Source organism: Exophiala viscosa (genome assembly GCF_022695815.1).
Source record: "Exophiala viscosa unplaced genomic scaffold EDD37scaffold_2, whole genome shotgun sequence".
Lineage (NCBI taxonomy): Eukaryota > Fungi > Ascomycota > Eurotiomycetes > Chaetothyriales > Herpotrichiellaceae > Exophiala > Exophiala viscosa.
Genome location: NW_026944354.1, coordinates 997349 through 1013304, shown reverse-complemented (window position 1 = coordinate 1013304; position 15956 = coordinate 997349). Strand labels below are relative to the sequence as shown.

General features: G+C 51.7%; 6 protein-coding genes across 6 annotated transcripts; 2 read left to right on the top strand and 4 right to left on the bottom strand.

Annotated features, from left to right (window-relative positions):
* Positions 1 to 2: 2 nt before the first annotated feature.
* EDD37DRAFT_560085 (isovaleryl-CoA dehydrogenase) lies at positions 3 to 1292 on the bottom strand (the record flags this gene model as incomplete). Its single annotated transcript, XM_062813830.1, has 1 exon — positions 3 to 1292. One exon carries the CDS (start codon positions 1290 to 1292, stop codon positions 3 to 5), a length of 1290 nt encoding a protein of 429 aa, XP_062672804.1.
* A 2069-nt stretch (positions 1293 to 3361) lies between these two features.
* On the top strand, positions 3362 to 4986 carry EDD37DRAFT_620883 (2,3-diketo-5-methylthio-1-phosphopentane phosphatase). The gene is made up of 2 exons (XM_062815968.1): positions 3362 to 3811; positions 3860 to 4986. Exons 1-2 carry the CDS (start codon positions 3697 to 3699, stop codon positions 4744 to 4746), a joined length of 1002 nt encoding a protein of 333 aa, XP_062672803.1. The 5' UTR covers positions 3362 to 3696; the 3' UTR covers positions 4747 to 4986.
* Positions 4987 to 5154: 168 nt separating this feature from the next.
* On the bottom strand, positions 5155 to 5904 carry EDD37DRAFT_605744 (uncharacterized protein; the record flags this gene model as incomplete). The annotated part of the gene is made up of 1 exon (XM_062814832.1): positions 5155 to 5904. The coding sequence occupies one exon, from the start codon at positions 5902 to 5904 to the stop codon at positions 5155 to 5157; it is 750 nt and encodes a 249-aa protein (XP_062672802.1).
* Positions 5905 to 6667: 763 nt separating this feature from the next.
* EDD37DRAFT_237647 (methyltransferase TYW3-domain-containing protein) lies at positions 6668 to 8147 on the top strand. The gene has a single exon (XM_062810570.1). The coding sequence runs from the start codon at positions 6887 to 6889 to the stop codon at positions 7961 to 7963; it is 1077 nt and encodes a 358-aa protein (XP_062672801.1). The 5' UTR covers positions 6668 to 6886; the 3' UTR covers positions 7964 to 8147.
* EDD37DRAFT_646608 (uncharacterized protein) lies at positions 8074 to 9163 on the bottom strand (the record flags this gene model as incomplete). Its single annotated transcript, XM_062817753.1, has 2 exons — positions 8074 to 8176; positions 8955 to 9163. The coding sequence occupies 2 exons, from the start codon at positions 9161 to 9163 to the stop codon at positions 8074 to 8076; spliced, it is 312 nt and encodes a 103-aa protein (XP_062672800.1).
* A 1493-nt stretch (positions 9164 to 10656) lies between these two features.
* EDD37DRAFT_237814 (uncharacterized protein) lies at positions 10657 to 15181 on the bottom strand. Its single transcript, XM_062810572.1, has 3 exons — positions 14413 to 15181; positions 11000 to 14365; positions 10657 to 10945 (listed from the first exon to the last, which is right to left on the bottom strand). The coding sequence occupies exons 1-3, from the start codon at positions 14903 to 14905 to the stop codon at positions 10821 to 10823; spliced, it is 3984 nt and encodes a 1327-aa protein (XP_062672799.1). The 5' UTR covers positions 14906 to 15181; the 3' UTR covers positions 10657 to 10820.
* Between the last annotated feature and the right edge of the window lie 775 nt (positions 15182 to 15956).

Sequence of the window (15956 nt, the reverse complement as noted above, 5' to 3'; positions counted from 1 at the left end):
ATTTAGATACCCTGATCTTTATATTCCTTGTTGAAAGCTCTCCCAATGACCATCCGTCTGATCTCGCTGGTCCCAGCACCGATCTCATACAATTTCGCATCCCTAAGTAATCTGCCCGCAGGGATCTCATTGACATACCCGTTCCCACCCATCAACTGGATCGCGTCCAGGCCACACTCAGTAGCCCGCTCAGCAGCGTACAAGATGGCGCCGGCGCAGTCTTGCGTGCGGATCTGTTTTTCTTCATCGACCTTCCTGGCCGTCTCGTACGTATACGCCCGCGAGGCCTGAAGCTTGGTGTACATGTCTGCCAGTTTACCCTGAATGAATTGGTTATGTGCGATCGGTGTGTCGAATTGTTTGCGCTGGTGGGTATACGGCAGCACGAGATCCAAACAAGCCTGCATGATACCCAGCGGACCGGCACTGAGGACTAATCGCTCCAGATCCAGCCCTTCCATCAGCACGGTGACACCTTTGTTGAGTTCGCCTAGGATGTTCTCCTTGGGAACAAAGACGTTGTCAAAGACCAATTCGCCTGTATTCGACCCGCGCATGCCCAGTTTGTCTAGTTTCCGCGCCACGGAGAAGCCCTTGAAGTCCTTCTCCACGATAAACGCGGTGATACCTCTGCTCTTCTTCTCTGGTTCGGTCTTCGCGTAGACCACGATATAGTCGGCGTCTGGCCCGTTGGTGATCCACATCTTCGTGCCATTGAGTTGGTATCCGCCGTCGACAGCTTTAGCTGTTGTCTTCATGCTCACCACATCACTTCCAGCTGAATGTTCAGACATTGCCAACGCACCAATCTTGTCCCCAGATATTAGACCTGGGAGGATTCGTTGTTTTTGCTCTTCATTGCCGTTCAGGTTCAACTGGTTGACGCAGAGTTGCGAGTGGGCAGCGTAGGACAAGCCGATCGAGCCTGAAGCTCGGCTGATCTCTTCGAGAATGATGCAGTGTGCTTGATATCCCATGGCTAATCCGCCGTATTCTTCGTCGGCTGTAGGTCCCAGGAAGCCTGCCTCTCCCAGCTTCTTCCACATTTCATTGGGAAATTCATTGGACGTGTCTGTTCTGTGGGCCACTTCTTCGGGAATCTCTCTTCTCGTGAACTCTTGGACACGCTCGCGAAGTTCGTATAGGTCTTCTGTCGTCGGGGGAGTGAAACCGCTTGGATGTTTGGACGTCGATGCTGCTCGCAGACAGATGCGAGGAATGGTTGTCGAGGGGGCATTTCGGATGATGCGAGCGCTGGGCCGCGCAAGTCTGGGGAGCAAGGAGGATGCCATCATGGATCTTCGGAGAGTCAGCAGTTCGTTCTAGAGGAGAAAATGAGAGAAATGCTGACACAAGGGTCGAGGCTTTGGATAGAAGAAGACATTGAAATTGTCTGGTCCCATACTCCATGCTTCTGCAATGCCGCGTTTAACCGCGCTGCTGCCGAGGATGACTTGGGGATACGCGGAACATTGCGGGGACAGGCGCCAACGCACGGGGAAGACCTGAATACTCTGCTCAACATCGATTAAGATGCATTTTCTTTGTCTATCAAGTGTACTTTCAGCACATTCTATTCGCAGCAGCGTTGTAATTGCAGAGCTGTGTCCACCATCTACGCCGAAAGCCGCCGCACGCCGACAATCTACCCATGCATACTTCGCCTCACCTGTCTCACAAACCCAGCATCTTGACACGGTTCGTTGATGTTACTAATGCCGTCGGCCCCCTCATCCTGCTCATGAAACCGAATTGTCATAGTTTGGAGGTTGCGCATTCGGATGAGATGCGTGAAAGCGTGTTTTGGGATTCATAGAGTGACTGCGTGATGGCTGCAAGTTAGCACTGTCATGCAAGCACGTCAACGGAAGCATCAAGCTGCAGAGATGAAGCGTACTTATCCTGGCAAAGCATTCCACGACTGGTGCAGATGTGAGCTGTGGCAACTCTTTCGATGATTGCTCGTATGTATTTCTCACTGTCCGTCTGCATGAGCACACCAACAGGACCTCTTTTGATGATCCCAAGAAACTTCCTTTGCACAGACGATCAGACATAAAGACAACGCGGCTTTTCCTGATTCTTTTACCATTCGCCAGATGCGCCCAGAAAAGACATGATCTTGGTGATTTCCTTGATTACGCCGGCTTTGCAATAAGGTGATTTGACATAGGTATAGTCGTAAATATTCTCATGGAACAATAGACCTGGAGGATTGATCACTTTCCACTCTTGCTTCGCAGTATTCTTGGGATCAGGGTAGCATGATTCGAGCATAAGTAGCCTGCGTTCGATCATGGTGGCTGAGGATGAAGACACAATCGAGGTGAACGATGAATTCGGCGGACATCAGAGGCGAAACCATCGTCAATATAGATGGTGCCTGAGGAGCCAACCGTGCCAGACGTAGGCAGGAGCAAAGAAAGGGAGCGACGGGTGCCGCACACCTCTTGAGCCTCGAAACTCACTCGGACCAGCTTGTCGCCAACCACTGACTGATCCATTGACTTCAGAACACCGTACGACCACAGGCATGTGGTATTTGAGTGGGCCAAACATTGGTCTTCCAGTCATGACAGTCGGTAAGGGAACCTGTACACAAAATCTAGAGCAATAGCAGGTACTCCAGTCCGCGACACCCGTATCTCATGAAGCAGCGTTACTTCTGAGAGTCTTTGAGCAGCTGGCAGACGTGTCAAGGTAACGCGTATTGAAAGGTCATCATAAGCTGCGATACTATTGGCAAGGACCGAGGCATCTTTTTCTGCCCCTCGTTGATCAGCAGAAGATCCGCAGCAAAAAGGTTGATCCGTTCCGATCAGAATTTTCCGACTCGCACAAACTTCGTTGAGTTGAGCCTCTGCTGATCCCGATCAGCGATTATTGTCAACGCATCTTTTTTCCCCTGGGAAAAGATTAGTTTGGTACATCTGGGAATTTCAATTTCCACGACTTCTGGCCCACCTCCATAACACATGGTGGACTCTGCTTTCATATTGCATGATTCCAGGTGCTGACCGCCATTCCTACCATCGATCCCTCTCACGGACTGGCTGTCTCCTCGCACGTTTTAACCCTCCAGCCAATCGACCATATTATCTTTGGCGTCATCACACATTATCGCTTACCATGAGGGACCTTGAGGCCCGGGCGGTAGGTCTTCGAAGCTGCGCACATGCTTCTTATCTGCAGCCTCCCACCTCAATACCCCACTACCAAGTACACATGTACCATTTTCAACCGCTTCACAGCTTCGCCACCATCAACCCACCGTGCTCTGTACCCACAGATCCCGGCCAGCCTTCGTTAGGCTTGATTTCGTCTCCGTTTTCGCTGAGTAATGGCTTCGATTTGCAGATTCAACGTGTCTTACCATCCAATCACTATCAACGGGTGCGACGGTCGCGACTGCTACACGAGGAGATCAAGGTTCAGATGGTCAATTCTCAGCGGCAACGAACCAAGTCAGACTCGTCCCGATGCTCTACTAACCATGCAAATTCCACAATTGTCGGTCTTTGTTGGCTGATGCCCCTTATGCCAGCAGTGCCGCCTCCTACGTATATTTTCTCGCTTCCCCTTCGTTGCGAAACCTGGAGACTTTGATATCGTTATATACTTCTCAGGACCCTGTCTGGCTTTGTGACCCCCACTAACCAGTTTCAATTCTACACAATCTCAGTACTTTCCTTCAATATGGCTCCGATCGCTATTTCACCACCTCCTGTGGAGGCCAAGCAGGCTCGTCCTAGCTTCCATCGTGCCAACACTGCCAATATGGGCACCAAGCGAAAGATCATCTGCTTTTCTGGTAAGCAAACGGCTAGGCGGCGTTTGTTACTTACTAACAAATTGATAGACTTTGACGGGACAATTTTCATGCAAGATACCGGACATACTCTATTCGACAACTTCGGCTGCGGTCCTGAACGACGGGCTGCTCTCGCTCACCAGATGGAATCTGGAGAACGGACCTTCCGTGAAGTCTCCGACGAGCTTTACGCCTCGTTAGATGTTCCATTCGAGGACGGTTTTGAGGTTATGAAAACCGCCCTGGAAATCGACCCTGATTTCCAAACCTTCCACGAATTCTGCGTCAACAACAAGATTCCATTCAACGTCATTTCCGCCGGACTGAAACCAGTCTTGAGAAGAGTATTGGACCATTTCATTGGAGAAGATATGAGCAAGCACATCGAAATCGTGGCCAACGATGCCAAGATTGCCTCAGACGGCAGCAAATGGGAGGCAGTCTGGAGACACGACACTGACCTCGGCCACGACAAGGCACAATCCATCAACGAGTACCGCGAGGTGGCCAAGATGCAGAGTGACAATGGCACCATCCCAATGATCATCTTCATCGGCGATGGCGTATCCGATCTCCCCGCCGCTCGTGAATGCGATGTTCTCTTCGCACGTCGGGGACTGAAGTTGGAAGATTACTGCAAGGAGCACAGCCTGCCCTACATCCCATTCGATACTTTCGCCGACATCCAGAAAGAAGTCATCAAGATTGCTCAGGTTGACGAGGAGAAGACTCACGGCCGGGGTCTACCTACAACCTTCAACCCTCGTGCCAATATGTGGCGACGTGTTAGCAGCAAGGCCGCTGTGCCAGTCTTTGCCGCCCTCAGCCCTGCTAAGGAGGAAAAGGCATTCTTGTGGCCAGAGACATTTACCCAGACAGCCACCGTTAAGAATGCAGAAGGCGCAACTGCTGCTGTTGCTGCTCCAGTGGCATAAACTTGCAACGATCACCCTTGTCGAAATTCATTTTATACTCCTTCTACGGACAACATTCTTCACCTTTTCGATTCACTTCCTACACGACAGCGAACGGCGTACAGGATGATTGCTTTTTGCAATTACAGAGGTCACGAAAATGTGCAACGAAACGACATATAAATAATCTGGCTAGACAGAGTGATACCACACAACCTAGATACTAGATGATAAAAATAGACATATCATATTCGTCCTGGCTATTCCTTGCATATGTTATCCCCAGTGTTTCATGTCGTCAAACTTCTCTGCTGACCAGGACAAGCCTGATCAGCAATGAAATTGGTTTTTGTTTCTTTCATTTCGGCCAAAAACGTAAAGCCGAGTGGTTGTTTACCTTGTGTTTATGCCAGAGATCTGGCATCGCGCTTACCTAGGATCGATCATTTCGATTTCACGCGCCGCACGCCGTTCTTCTGCATCGAACCTGTGGGAGAGTCTGTTTAGACATGATTCAAGACGATGCAATGTCCTTAAACAGTCTGTCTCATTCGTGGAGATAGGGAGTGTGCAAGTCCCAAGCATGAGTGCATCTTCGAAAACCATTGCTGGTCCCTCTGCCCCGTCAGGCATCGGAGACAGAAGTTCCAGACGGAAAAAGGGTGGTCGAAGGAATGCGATATCACCATCAGGGCTTACAATGAGGAGGTTTTGGTCCTCCATAGCCAGGTGATGTTCTCCAGCTTTTACGTACAAGTCGCGCTCCTTGGCTGTAGAGATGATCAAGCCTCCGAGACCCGGACGTCTACATTTCAGCAACTCCGTGACACGCTTTGTCATTGCTGGAAGGAGAACGCCTTGCTGGCAGAGTTTGGGCTCGGCTCTGCAAAACGCGAAGTCCATATGACCCCAAACGTAGGGGGAGTGATGCAAGCCCCCTAAGCAGCCCAACTCGAACATGTGGAGTATCATCAGACTACCAGTGTATGAGAGGTTGCTCTCACTGTTCAGCGCTAATACTAACATGGTTCCGCCCAGCAGAGGAATACATTTGCGTAGATATTCATCGTCGCAACTGTCGAGTGCATCTGCCAGGGCGAGCACAGACGAAGCAGACCTTGGGTCATGTTTCACATGTGCCTGAAAGGGCAGCTGCATAGTAAGATCAACCACAGACATCTCAGTGTGTCGTTCAGCAGTCAGACCTTGTATGCGCGTCAACCGAGGCTTGTAAATCGACTTTGTCGACAGGTCGTCCCCGAATTCTGCACCACGTCACAGGAGGCTAATATCTTTTCATTAGCTTCCCGGCCTGTTGCCACTGTGAGTACCTCTCGGTGCAGCGAAGCGATGGCCTGGAAACGTAAAGACAGGTCGAGCTTTCGCACCTCATCAGTGGGCCTGGAGCGGACTGAGTCCCTAAGTGCGACCCGACCAGTATCCCATTCTTCATCCGGGATCACTGTCGTTTTTTTTTGGCCTTTTGCATGTTTTGAAGAGCTTCTGTTTTTTCAAACTCCAAAGACTTTGTTGTGTCTTGAGCTTTTTGTAAACACTGCTCGAGCTTTTGCACCTTATCGGTGTGTCGCTCCGAGCAGAAGTTTTCGACCTGCTGGGCCAGAGTGACACTGTTTCCGCACAGGAGGTTGACTTCTGCTTGCATCTTCTCATGCATATTTTGCAGGTTCTCCTCCGGCAGGTTTCAGGTTTTCAATTTCTGTTATAGCCTCAGCTAGGCGGCGAGAAAGATCGTGAGATCGAGTCTCGATTGTTTGAATCATGTTTTTCAATGTGCCAATGGCATCATCGTTTTGTTTAGCCTTTTCGGCATCTGTAGACTGGGACTGATTTGAAGCCATCTTGAACGTATCGTTCTAGCGTTCAGTTGTCGGTCGTGGGGAGAAGGAAGAAAAGAGTGAAGGTCTGAAATTAGAATGAGGTGAAAGGAAGCCTCACCTGCCAAGGAACGGTCAATTGGGCGCGAGCCTTGTCACATAACACTCGACGAGGCTGTGTGACTTTCCGACGAGGCTGAAAGTCACAACCTGTGCATGTAAAAAACCCACCCTCTATCTGGGCAAATAGGTATTCTCGTCGCACTTGATCTCCTACATTCTCTGAGGCTGCCCGTTCACTACCGCATTTTCCTCTCCCAAGTCTGATGCCACCACCTCGACTCCAACCCACGATACCCGCAACCTTCACAGCCAAAAAGTCCGAGATTCTCTCGATACTGGGACGTTCGGAGGATAACTACGCGGACCAGTCTCCTAAGGGCACTGTCGACGAGCAGATCCGGGATCTGATCGATGAGGTCAATGCATACGATGGCCTCGTGACCACCAGCAGCTGTGCCGGTAGGGTCGCAGTCTTTGTGGAGGGACCAAAGTCCAATGGACAAGACCGACCGCAACCTGACGATGCGCCGAGCGATCAGTCTGAGTTCGATGGCCGAGCAGATGAGGCTGAGAGCAAGGTGACTGCAACTACGATCTCGACATCTCCTGGCGGAAAGGGAGGAGGTCGTTGGCTCTACGTCTCGCACGATCCTGTTCACAGTCTGCAGCATGACAACGGACACAGTGACGCCCTGGACGAGTCTGCCAACTCAGCAGGAACGTTTACCCAGCTTTTCAATCTATCCCCCATGTCAGACAAGTCTCAACCCACTAGCTCAAGCACCGCTGCATCGAGTCCTCGTCTTATTCATCTCTCATTCTCTCCTCTCATCCTGCACATCCACTGCGCAACGCTCCGACACGCGCGTCCTCTACTAGCCGCCGCCATCAACGCTGGCTTTCGTGAAAGCGGAGTACAAAGCCTCCGGATTCTAGACGACCCAGAGCGCGGAGTGATGGTCGCGGTACGTACGGCAGGCTTATCATTCGAAACTACCGTAGGTGTTGTTGGCCATGATGCGGAGCACGAAGTCATGCAGAGCGTTGTGAGTGAAGACTACCTTGCGATGTGTGTCAACGTGGTCAATGAGCGGTTCGGATGGAATGGCGAGCGGCGTGAGAGGTTCAGGACGGAATTACGGCGGGCGATGGGCCGCGGAGGGTTTGGACAGCCCCAGGACGAATGGGAGGACAAAGAAGCAAGAAGAGCACGGAAGAGACAAGAGGGCCTGGCAAGACAGAAGAGGGAGACTGGCGCAGTGGCAGCGACTGGCGCTGGCGATAAGGCAGGGAACGGTGACGATCTCGGTGACGGATTGGGAGCCCTTGGTATCGATTGAATGGATGTTCTTTACACGCTCGCACTAAACAGGCTCGCTGACATTGGTCGTGAGACTTGTCTCCGATCACCCGGCCAGGCTTTCGAAGAACAACGACAGACTTTGACCGTTTAAAACTGGTACCAGAGCATTCTGGAGACGGCCATCAAGCCTGTACCTTTCTGCTCGAATGGGTCAAACAAGTTGGACGCCTCGCCAGCCTGCTCGGAAGACCTGTCATCAGCTACAGCGCCCAGAGCCAGCTTCAGAACCCGGTGCCCCGTCTTCCCGAAAGTACATGCTATCAGAGTCTCAGTTGAGTGTCATCTTCGACCTCAAAAAGCGCTCATGGCCCCTTTGAGTTTGACGTGACCCAAGATCCAGTCCATATGCCGGGATCGTCTCCAGCATACCGGGAGCCCGTTCACATCCCGGCAGCCAGTCCGCCATTCCGAGAGACAGATCAGTCATCCAGATTGTCGAGCCAGTCACAACCTCGGCCACTAATGAGGAGCGCAAGAACGCATTCGTCAACACTTCCTTCACAACCGTATACTCACGACCACTCTACTCGGCAATGGTCTGTACAAGGAGGCACATCGCGATTACTAGAGAAGAGACGGGTATAAGAACAATGATTGCCGGCAATCAGCTGCCAAACATGGTTGGTACAGGGACTATTAGTACAATATGTGCAACTAGAAGTACAACAGTATTCAATGGGTATCATCACAAAATCATAACACCGCCAATCTTCACTCTGAGCGTCCTTGCTCTTGCATCATCCAGCAATCATGAAACATTCATATGCCATCCAGCAATCGCATCGCATAAACGGGGACAAATCACATGCCGGACAAACACCACCCGCAACACTTTCAGCCATCCGACGAGAGCGGCCATGTCATAGAGCATCTGATCAAACACTGAGCCTCCGTAGTGCGACGCAACAACTGCTCACACCAGCATTGTTGATTGCCTTGATGGAATCTTCTCTGATGCACGGGCTTACTTCTTCTCCGGAGGCCCCTTCTTGCTCTTATTCTTGTTATCCCCTGTATCCTCATACCCTCCACCCTGCGCCTCATATCGTTTGGCCAATTCGCCGGCCTTCCAAGCCGACCAGGATCCCTTCCCGCCTCCCTTTTCCATATTCTTGACCTCCTCCTTGACCTTCTCGCGGAGTTCAGGGTCCGTGGGGTTTCCCTTGGAACTAGGCATCTTTGCTGGGGCTCTATTTCTCTCTAAGAGGATATGTCCTTGGTGGTGATGGAGGAAAATCGTGCAGCAAATATATCAGTATTCGACCTCGTGCGTGTTGCGATCACCGATGCTTCAGGATACTCGAGGCCGTACTTTTCGAAGACGACGTCGAACCCGTGGACGACTGACTGCCTCTCGACGTCGAATTTCTCGATTTCGTTGAGCCTGACGCTGACCGAGTCGATATTGAACTACTCGTCCTCTGTTTCGTCTCGGTGGTAGGTGATTCCGGTGAGTACTCCGGATCGGTAGCCTTTCGGAGGATTTCTCTCAGAGAGTCTTGAGCATTCGAGGACGGCGAGGAAGGTGAATGTCGAAACGTTGGGAAGCGAATCATTGTGAAAGAGATGCCTGAATGCCGGACTCAGGAGAGGATATTATATCTTGGGTGATGTGGTTCGTTCCAGCGAGAACGAATTCGGATAGTGATGATGTATTGTATTCAACCTCGGCCCCAGCCCTTATCGAATGTTTCGATCTTGCCTATCTGAACTTATCGGATCGGATACGAAACCCTTCGCGACGTGCAGTGAGTAAAGTCGTATGTAGATGTAAGCCTGCTCTTATCGTGTCTCCGGAGATTTGTCGAGAAAACAGTTGATATCTCGTATCGATAAAGAGGACTGTGGCTATAGAATGGCTGAAGAACAAAATGGAAAGAACACTCGATGTGGAGAATAGAGATCAAAGGGGCGAGCCGAAAAGATGATAAAGCCGCAGAAATGTGTAGACGTCACAGGCTCTTCTGTGGTACTAAAGACCGATGGTGGCAGATCAAAAGGATCAGATCGTAGATAATCGTAGGTTCAGGCGGGATAAAAGTATGTAGATCAGCGCGTGACACAGGCACAGACACAAACCTTCGGAAAGGTATTTGTACTCGTCGTACAAAGATATATCTCAGACACGAAGAGATGTAGAACAGACCAGAAACACAAGTGGCTGTGTCGAAGGGTTTTGGCTGTTTGGTGTTTTGTCTCACCTATTTTTTTTCGCTGTTTCTCCATTCGCGGTGTCGCCTCTCATGATCTCATATTATTCTTGTACACTTTTCTCCTTTGTCAAAGAGCCGCGGCTGAAAAAGCCTACCCTAGAGTGCCTGGTGAGAGAAAAGTCGATCGAAGAGGCGGCTGATGATTGCCGGTCCAAACGGTCCAAGCGCCAGGCGCTAGAAGATTCGTCTTTCCATGGAGAAGCCATCCGTCCATATAGCCAATCCACAAAATTTCGTTATAAGATGTTTGATTGGATCATTCGTGATCAGCCGGATATCGCACAGACCTCGTGACCTGTGAATGGTGTCAACCATCCGCCATGACTTCATATTGGGCTGCCTGGTCTGGAGTAAAGATCCGAGTACAACTACACTTCTGTCAGCCAGCCTCGTGACTTTTCAAAACCAGATTGTATGATCGTCAGAAGACAAACATGAGGTTGGGGTCAATTTCTTCTTAAAGAAAGCTTTGTCTGCAATAATGTCCGTTGAAGTGTCAAACGATGAAGACCGCACCGTGATCCCCAGCCCATGGTACTGTCTAGATCGAACCCCCCGATAGAGATCGAAATAAGTGAGCCCGCGTCACGCAGACATCCCGAAGTAAGGTAAGATGTAGTATCACATCACTGAACACTCCCCATCACTTTGCCGGTTCACATTCGATCTCGAAACCCTCGTCTTCTGCATCTTCTGACCCTTTTTCAACTCCTCCAATCGTTCACGTGCCTTGGGGAAATATTGAGCTGGAAGCATGTCAGTCAGTCATCGACGGCAATAGGTAAAGGAGAGATACTCACAGGCAGCCCGGTAATACCACCGCTTCGCCTCCTCAACATCCACCGCCGTACCAATCCCAACCTCATAAAAGTATCCCATGGCATACTCCGCTTTTGCAAGTCCCGAACTCGCAGCCTTTCTCGCCCACAAAAACGCCTCAGTATCGCTCTGTTGAAGTAATGGTTCCGATCCGGTCAAATACCATCCACTAAGCGCCAACTCGGATTGATGTTCCCCTTGCGCCGCTGCCTTCGAGTACCACGCGATACTTTGTCGTGCGTCAATCGGACAACCGAGCAAGCCATACTCAAATGCCGATCCCAATCGAAATTGTGAATACTTGTAACCCAGATCCGCCGCTTGTTGGAAAAGCGACAACGCATACTTTTCGTCCTTGACAATATGATCCGTAGACGCTGCCGACTCATACAACAACCCCAGTTCGTGCAAAGCGTGGGGGTTGTCTTTGTCCGCCCGTTCTGCCGCTCTCTTCAACCAAGACACTGCTTCTCTTGGGTTCTTCTGCTGTCCAAGCAGACCCTTCAGGAGGATCATGCCCATCTTGTACATGGCCGGTGCGTCTCCCAACGTCGCAGCTCGTTTATACCATTGCATGGCCTTTAGCGGGTCTCGTTTAGTGCCGCCACCTTCTTCAGATCCCAATTCGCAGCAAACTGCCACTCGATATGCGCTTGGTGCATGACCCACTTTGGCCGCCGATTGATACAGATGGAAAGCTTCCTTAGGATCCACAGGTAGTCCCAGAAGCCCTTGTCCATGACAATCGGCAAGGTAGAACATGGCCTCGGGGTAATTGGTTGCCACCAACTTCTTGATCAATTTATGCGCTTCGAAAATGTACCGTTCTCGATTCTTCTGTGTAGTCTTGGCGTCTGCTTTACCACCATCATCTGACAAGACCTTTGCAGCTTCCACCAGCTTTTTGGCCAAAGTCAGTCCCAGCGCCTGATCGGTCGGCTTTTTGCTGTACTGATCGCGGAGATTGTTCAGCTCCTGAACGGTAAGCTGTGGTGCAGCTGCGCCGTTAGCGAGAGCGGCTATCTCTTTTCTCTGGATAGGTTGGGCTGTGGGCTGCGGCGGATAGCCATTGCTGCCATTGGGTCGAACTGGTTCCGGATGAGGTGGCAATGCATCTGGGTTGACGGCGGCTGGGTTGGCCGGGGCATTCGAGTTTCCATAGTGTCTTACAGGGACTGGATGCGCAGAAGACGTGCCCGGTCGAGGCGCTGCCGGGTTGTAATTGTCCTGTGACATCTGCCTAGGAGGGGGAAGACCACCTGCATAATTGTCTTGGGACGGTTTTCGCAGAGCTGGTCCTTGACCATACGGCTGCCGGAATTGCTGAACGGGGCTTTGGCTATATCCTTGATTTTGTGGCCCTGGGCCGACAGGTGCCGAGTCAGAGCGCATCTCTGGCGATAACTTCTGGCCATATGGGTTGCCCATATCATAGTTCTGTAGTGGCGGACGTGGTGCATTGGCTGTATGTGGCCTAGGAGGATATTGGCCTTGAGCAGGATATTGCCTCTCACTAAACGAACGGTAACCTTGCGTATCGACCGGGATAGCTGGAACATTTCCCATGGGTGGCTTTATGCCATTCCTACTTGCGGATCGAGGAGGATACTGTGGCTGCTGTCGTTGCATGTCCCCATATCCGTTTGCCGGTGCTCCCCGTGCATCATAATTCCTCTGATTGGGGTGTCCTTGCTGATTTTCAGGAGACCGCCGGTCCAGAGGCCTGTTTTTTTGAGTCGGACCTATGTCGAATGAGAATTCGGCCAAAGGAGAGTTCATCTCATTCGCAGGAACTTGGCCATTCTGAGCAGTATTAATCTGTCCAGGGTATGCGCCTGGAACTTGATAGGTTGGCTTTTGATAGACTTGTTGGTCAAATTCGGCCTTCTCGTTTGCTTGTGCTGGTATAGCGTCGAAGTTTGGCAGTTCATTGCTCCTCGTCTTGCCGTGCACGGCACTAGGCACAGCTCGATATGAACTTCCATCGTAATGTTCCAGTGCAGGTGGGCGAGCTTGTGGCGCTGGTGGCCGAGGTGCCTGTCTTTGCCGTGATTCAGTAGGTGGAACAGGTACTCTTGCAGGAGGCATATGATCTTGCGGGTAGCCTTGGTCGCGCGTGGCGTGGTCATTGCGTGGTCTGGCTTGAGGCGGGTAGTTTCCACCTCCATCATACGGCACTCGAGCATCATAATTGTCGAAACCGCCATATGTCCCAGGTCCACCATGATCCTGATTCATTGGTGGTGATACTCGTACGTCCTGTCTGGGTGGGCGCCTAGGTGAATTCGGGATACTGTCCTGGCGAGGGTAGTTTCTACCTCCATCGTAAGCACCTTGATCGTCATAACCGTTCATACCTCCATATGAGCCAGAGCCGCTGTGGTCTTGGTTCATGGGCGGTGGCCTTCGTGGTTCTTGTCTGGGCGGATGCATAGGCGAACTTGGCATACTCTCCTGCGGTATAGATGGTGGCTGACGATATTGATCTTTAGGGACGCGCGCAGGAGGCACTTGATGATCCCGCTGGGGCGGAGGGCGACCCATGGTTGGAGGGGCCATTGGGATGTCTTGACGACCACTACCATTAGGTACTTGAGAATCTTGTCGTGGCGGAGGACGCCCCATGTCTAGAGGAGGTGTTTGGGGGCCCTGCTGGACACGTCCTGGTGGTGGTGCATACTCCTGTCGTGGTGGAGGGCGACTCATATCTGGAGGAGCTGTTTGGAAATCCTGCTGGCCACGCTGAGGAGGCGAGTGACGAATCCGTCTGGGGGAGTTCGGAGTATTGTCCTGCGGTCTGGACGGCGGCGGACGATAATTGTCTGCAGGAACGCGCCCACTGCTCGTTTGAGAATCTTGCCGAGGCGGAGGACGGACCATGTCAGTAGGAGCCATTTGGGGGTCCCGCTGACCACGCCCAGGAGGCGCTTGATGATCCTGCCTTGGGAATGGACGAGGATCGTTTGGGGGAGATGTTTGGAGGTCCTGTTGACCACGCCCAGACGACAATTGAGAATCCTGCCGAGGCGGAGGTCGAACCATGTGCGGAGGAGTTGTTTGGAAAGATTCCTGAGCAATTCCCAGTCCAGGACGCTGATTGTGTGTTGTGTCAGATAAGGGCAAGGGCGCAGGCGGCTCTTTCCTGCGGTGACCATGAGAAGTATGCGGTCGCGACTCGTCGCTGGCAGGGCGATCAAGGTTCAGATTGTTGAGTTCAGCATCCAGGCTAGCATGCCGGTGAGTTTCACCATGCTTCTTATTCTTAGCAGGGAAAGCACCGAATGGGTTGTCCCATGCCAGACTCTTCGGTGATGTTGGTTGAGCCAGGATACGTTCACGCTCACGTGCTATATCAAAATCAGTATGTCATCATGTATGTCCAGGTAGTACTCACGTTTCGATCTCTTTTGTGGGTTGGGGGGTCCAGACCTCTGGTCTCGCGGCGGTCTCTGTCCATCCGAGTGGCTTGAAGGATGTTGTTCTGGCGCTGGTCTGCTGTGACCATTGGTACGATACCGTTCGTCGTAATGATATGTGCGATCGGAAGGAGGAGGAGGAGGTTGCTCGTAGTAGGGCTCTCCGTTGGCATAGCCATTTTCGTTGTCATTATATTGATCCTGGTAGCCACCTTGTGGGTATTGGCTCTGGTTCTGCCACTGTCCTTGCTGATCATGATTTATTGGCGCCGGCGCCGGTGCAGGACCAGGCCCGTACCCATTGCGACTTTTGGGTGCTTCATTGTACCGTTGGTATTCCTCTTTATATGCGCCTTGACCACGCCCATTCTCTTGCCACTGCATTTGATCATTCCTGCGATCGTACTGGTACGGTTGTTGTACCTGAGTCGGACCTTGCTGCCATTGTTGGCGATATTGATTGCTAGCCATGATTGCAGGCAGAGGTCAGCAGACAGATCGGATCAATCCGACTGCACCGCCGTTGCTTTTGTCGCCGTTCTGGATGAGTCCGTATGCGGAAGGACGAAGGAAGCGAGTGAGCCGCTTTTACGTTGAGTTCAAAGTCACAATCTCAATGGTAGTCATTGTTCGGTTGCAGACATTACCGAGTCAAAGAAAGGAACAAACAGCTCGAGCGCAGCTGGCGGGCAGCTGTGAGGAAATGACAATCAACGATGCAGAACCGGCTGGCTCTCGAAAAGAATATTGTTGTCGCAGTGCCGTCATACCATAACAGGTCTTGTCGGCACTGTTGATGTGTGGTCCAGAAAGTGAGTTCAGTTCGGACCGCAGGTTGACTCTTGCTCGTGGGTGTGGGAGGAACAACGTCCTGGGGGCTTCTCTAGCCGACTTTGGCAGGAACCCTAGTGCGCAACCGCCCAAACCAATAACCATGCAGGAGACTCTGCCCCCGGGAGCCCCTCCCGGCTCGCTTGCGGCTTCATCTCGTAAGCCTCGAAATGGTGCCTGGGGCAATCTAACATGATACTATGTATTCAACTTGACCCATTTCCTGTGTTCTGTTCAGCTGAAAACTTCAAACACATGACAGGTTTGCCAATGGGTACTATGGGCGCATGGCCAATACAGGAACAGGCTTCTTCGGTCGGGGTGGCTGGTGTCAACCTTTGCGGCACGGCGCCACGGACAAGCATCAGGCACAACCTCTTGATTCGCGTATCGATGCTGCATGGCTGGGCACCAGATCGTCCGCTAAAACAAGGCTACCCGCTGTCTGGATCTCTTGGGCACAGAAAGTTTCCGTCACAGAAAAGGCACTGGAGAGGCTGTGTATTCAGCATCAGTCATGATCAAATACTGCGAACATCGTCCCCGTACATCGTCACATGGCCAGTGCCCTCTGCCATGTGATGCTTGCAAGGTGGGCATACTATCCAACTTGTCAGCTGCATCCAGAACCGGCTATCCAGGAAGCCAGGCGTGGCTGGATGCTCGCGCGCCACAGACGATTCGTAGCCCT

Bases quoted from the DNA above. Each gene is read 5' to 3' on its own strand.
- EDD37DRAFT_620883 (XM_062815968.1), top strand. From the start codon at position 3,697: ATGGCTCCGATCGCTATTTCACCACCTCCTGTGGAGGCCAAGCAGGCT. The intron at 3,812-3,859 runs GTAAGCAAACGG...ACAAATTGATAG, and splicing joins AAAGATCATCTGCTTTTCTG to ACTTTGACGGGACAATTTTC.
- EDD37DRAFT_237647 (XM_062810570.1), top strand. From the start codon at position 6,887: ATGCCACCACCTCGACTCCAACCCACGATACCCGCAACCTTCACAGCC.
- EDD37DRAFT_237814 (XM_062810572.1), bottom strand. From the start codon at position 14,905: ATGGCTAGCAATCAATATCGCCAACAATGGCAGCAAGGTCCGACTCAG. The intron at 14,366-14,412 runs GTGAGTACTACC...ATTTTGATATAG, and splicing joins CCCACAAAAGAGATCGAAAC to CACGTGAGCGTGAACGTATC. The intron at 10,946-10,999 runs GTGAGTATCTCT...ACATGCTTCCAG, and splicing joins GTGGTATTACCGGGCTGCCT to CTCAATATTTCCCCAAGGCA.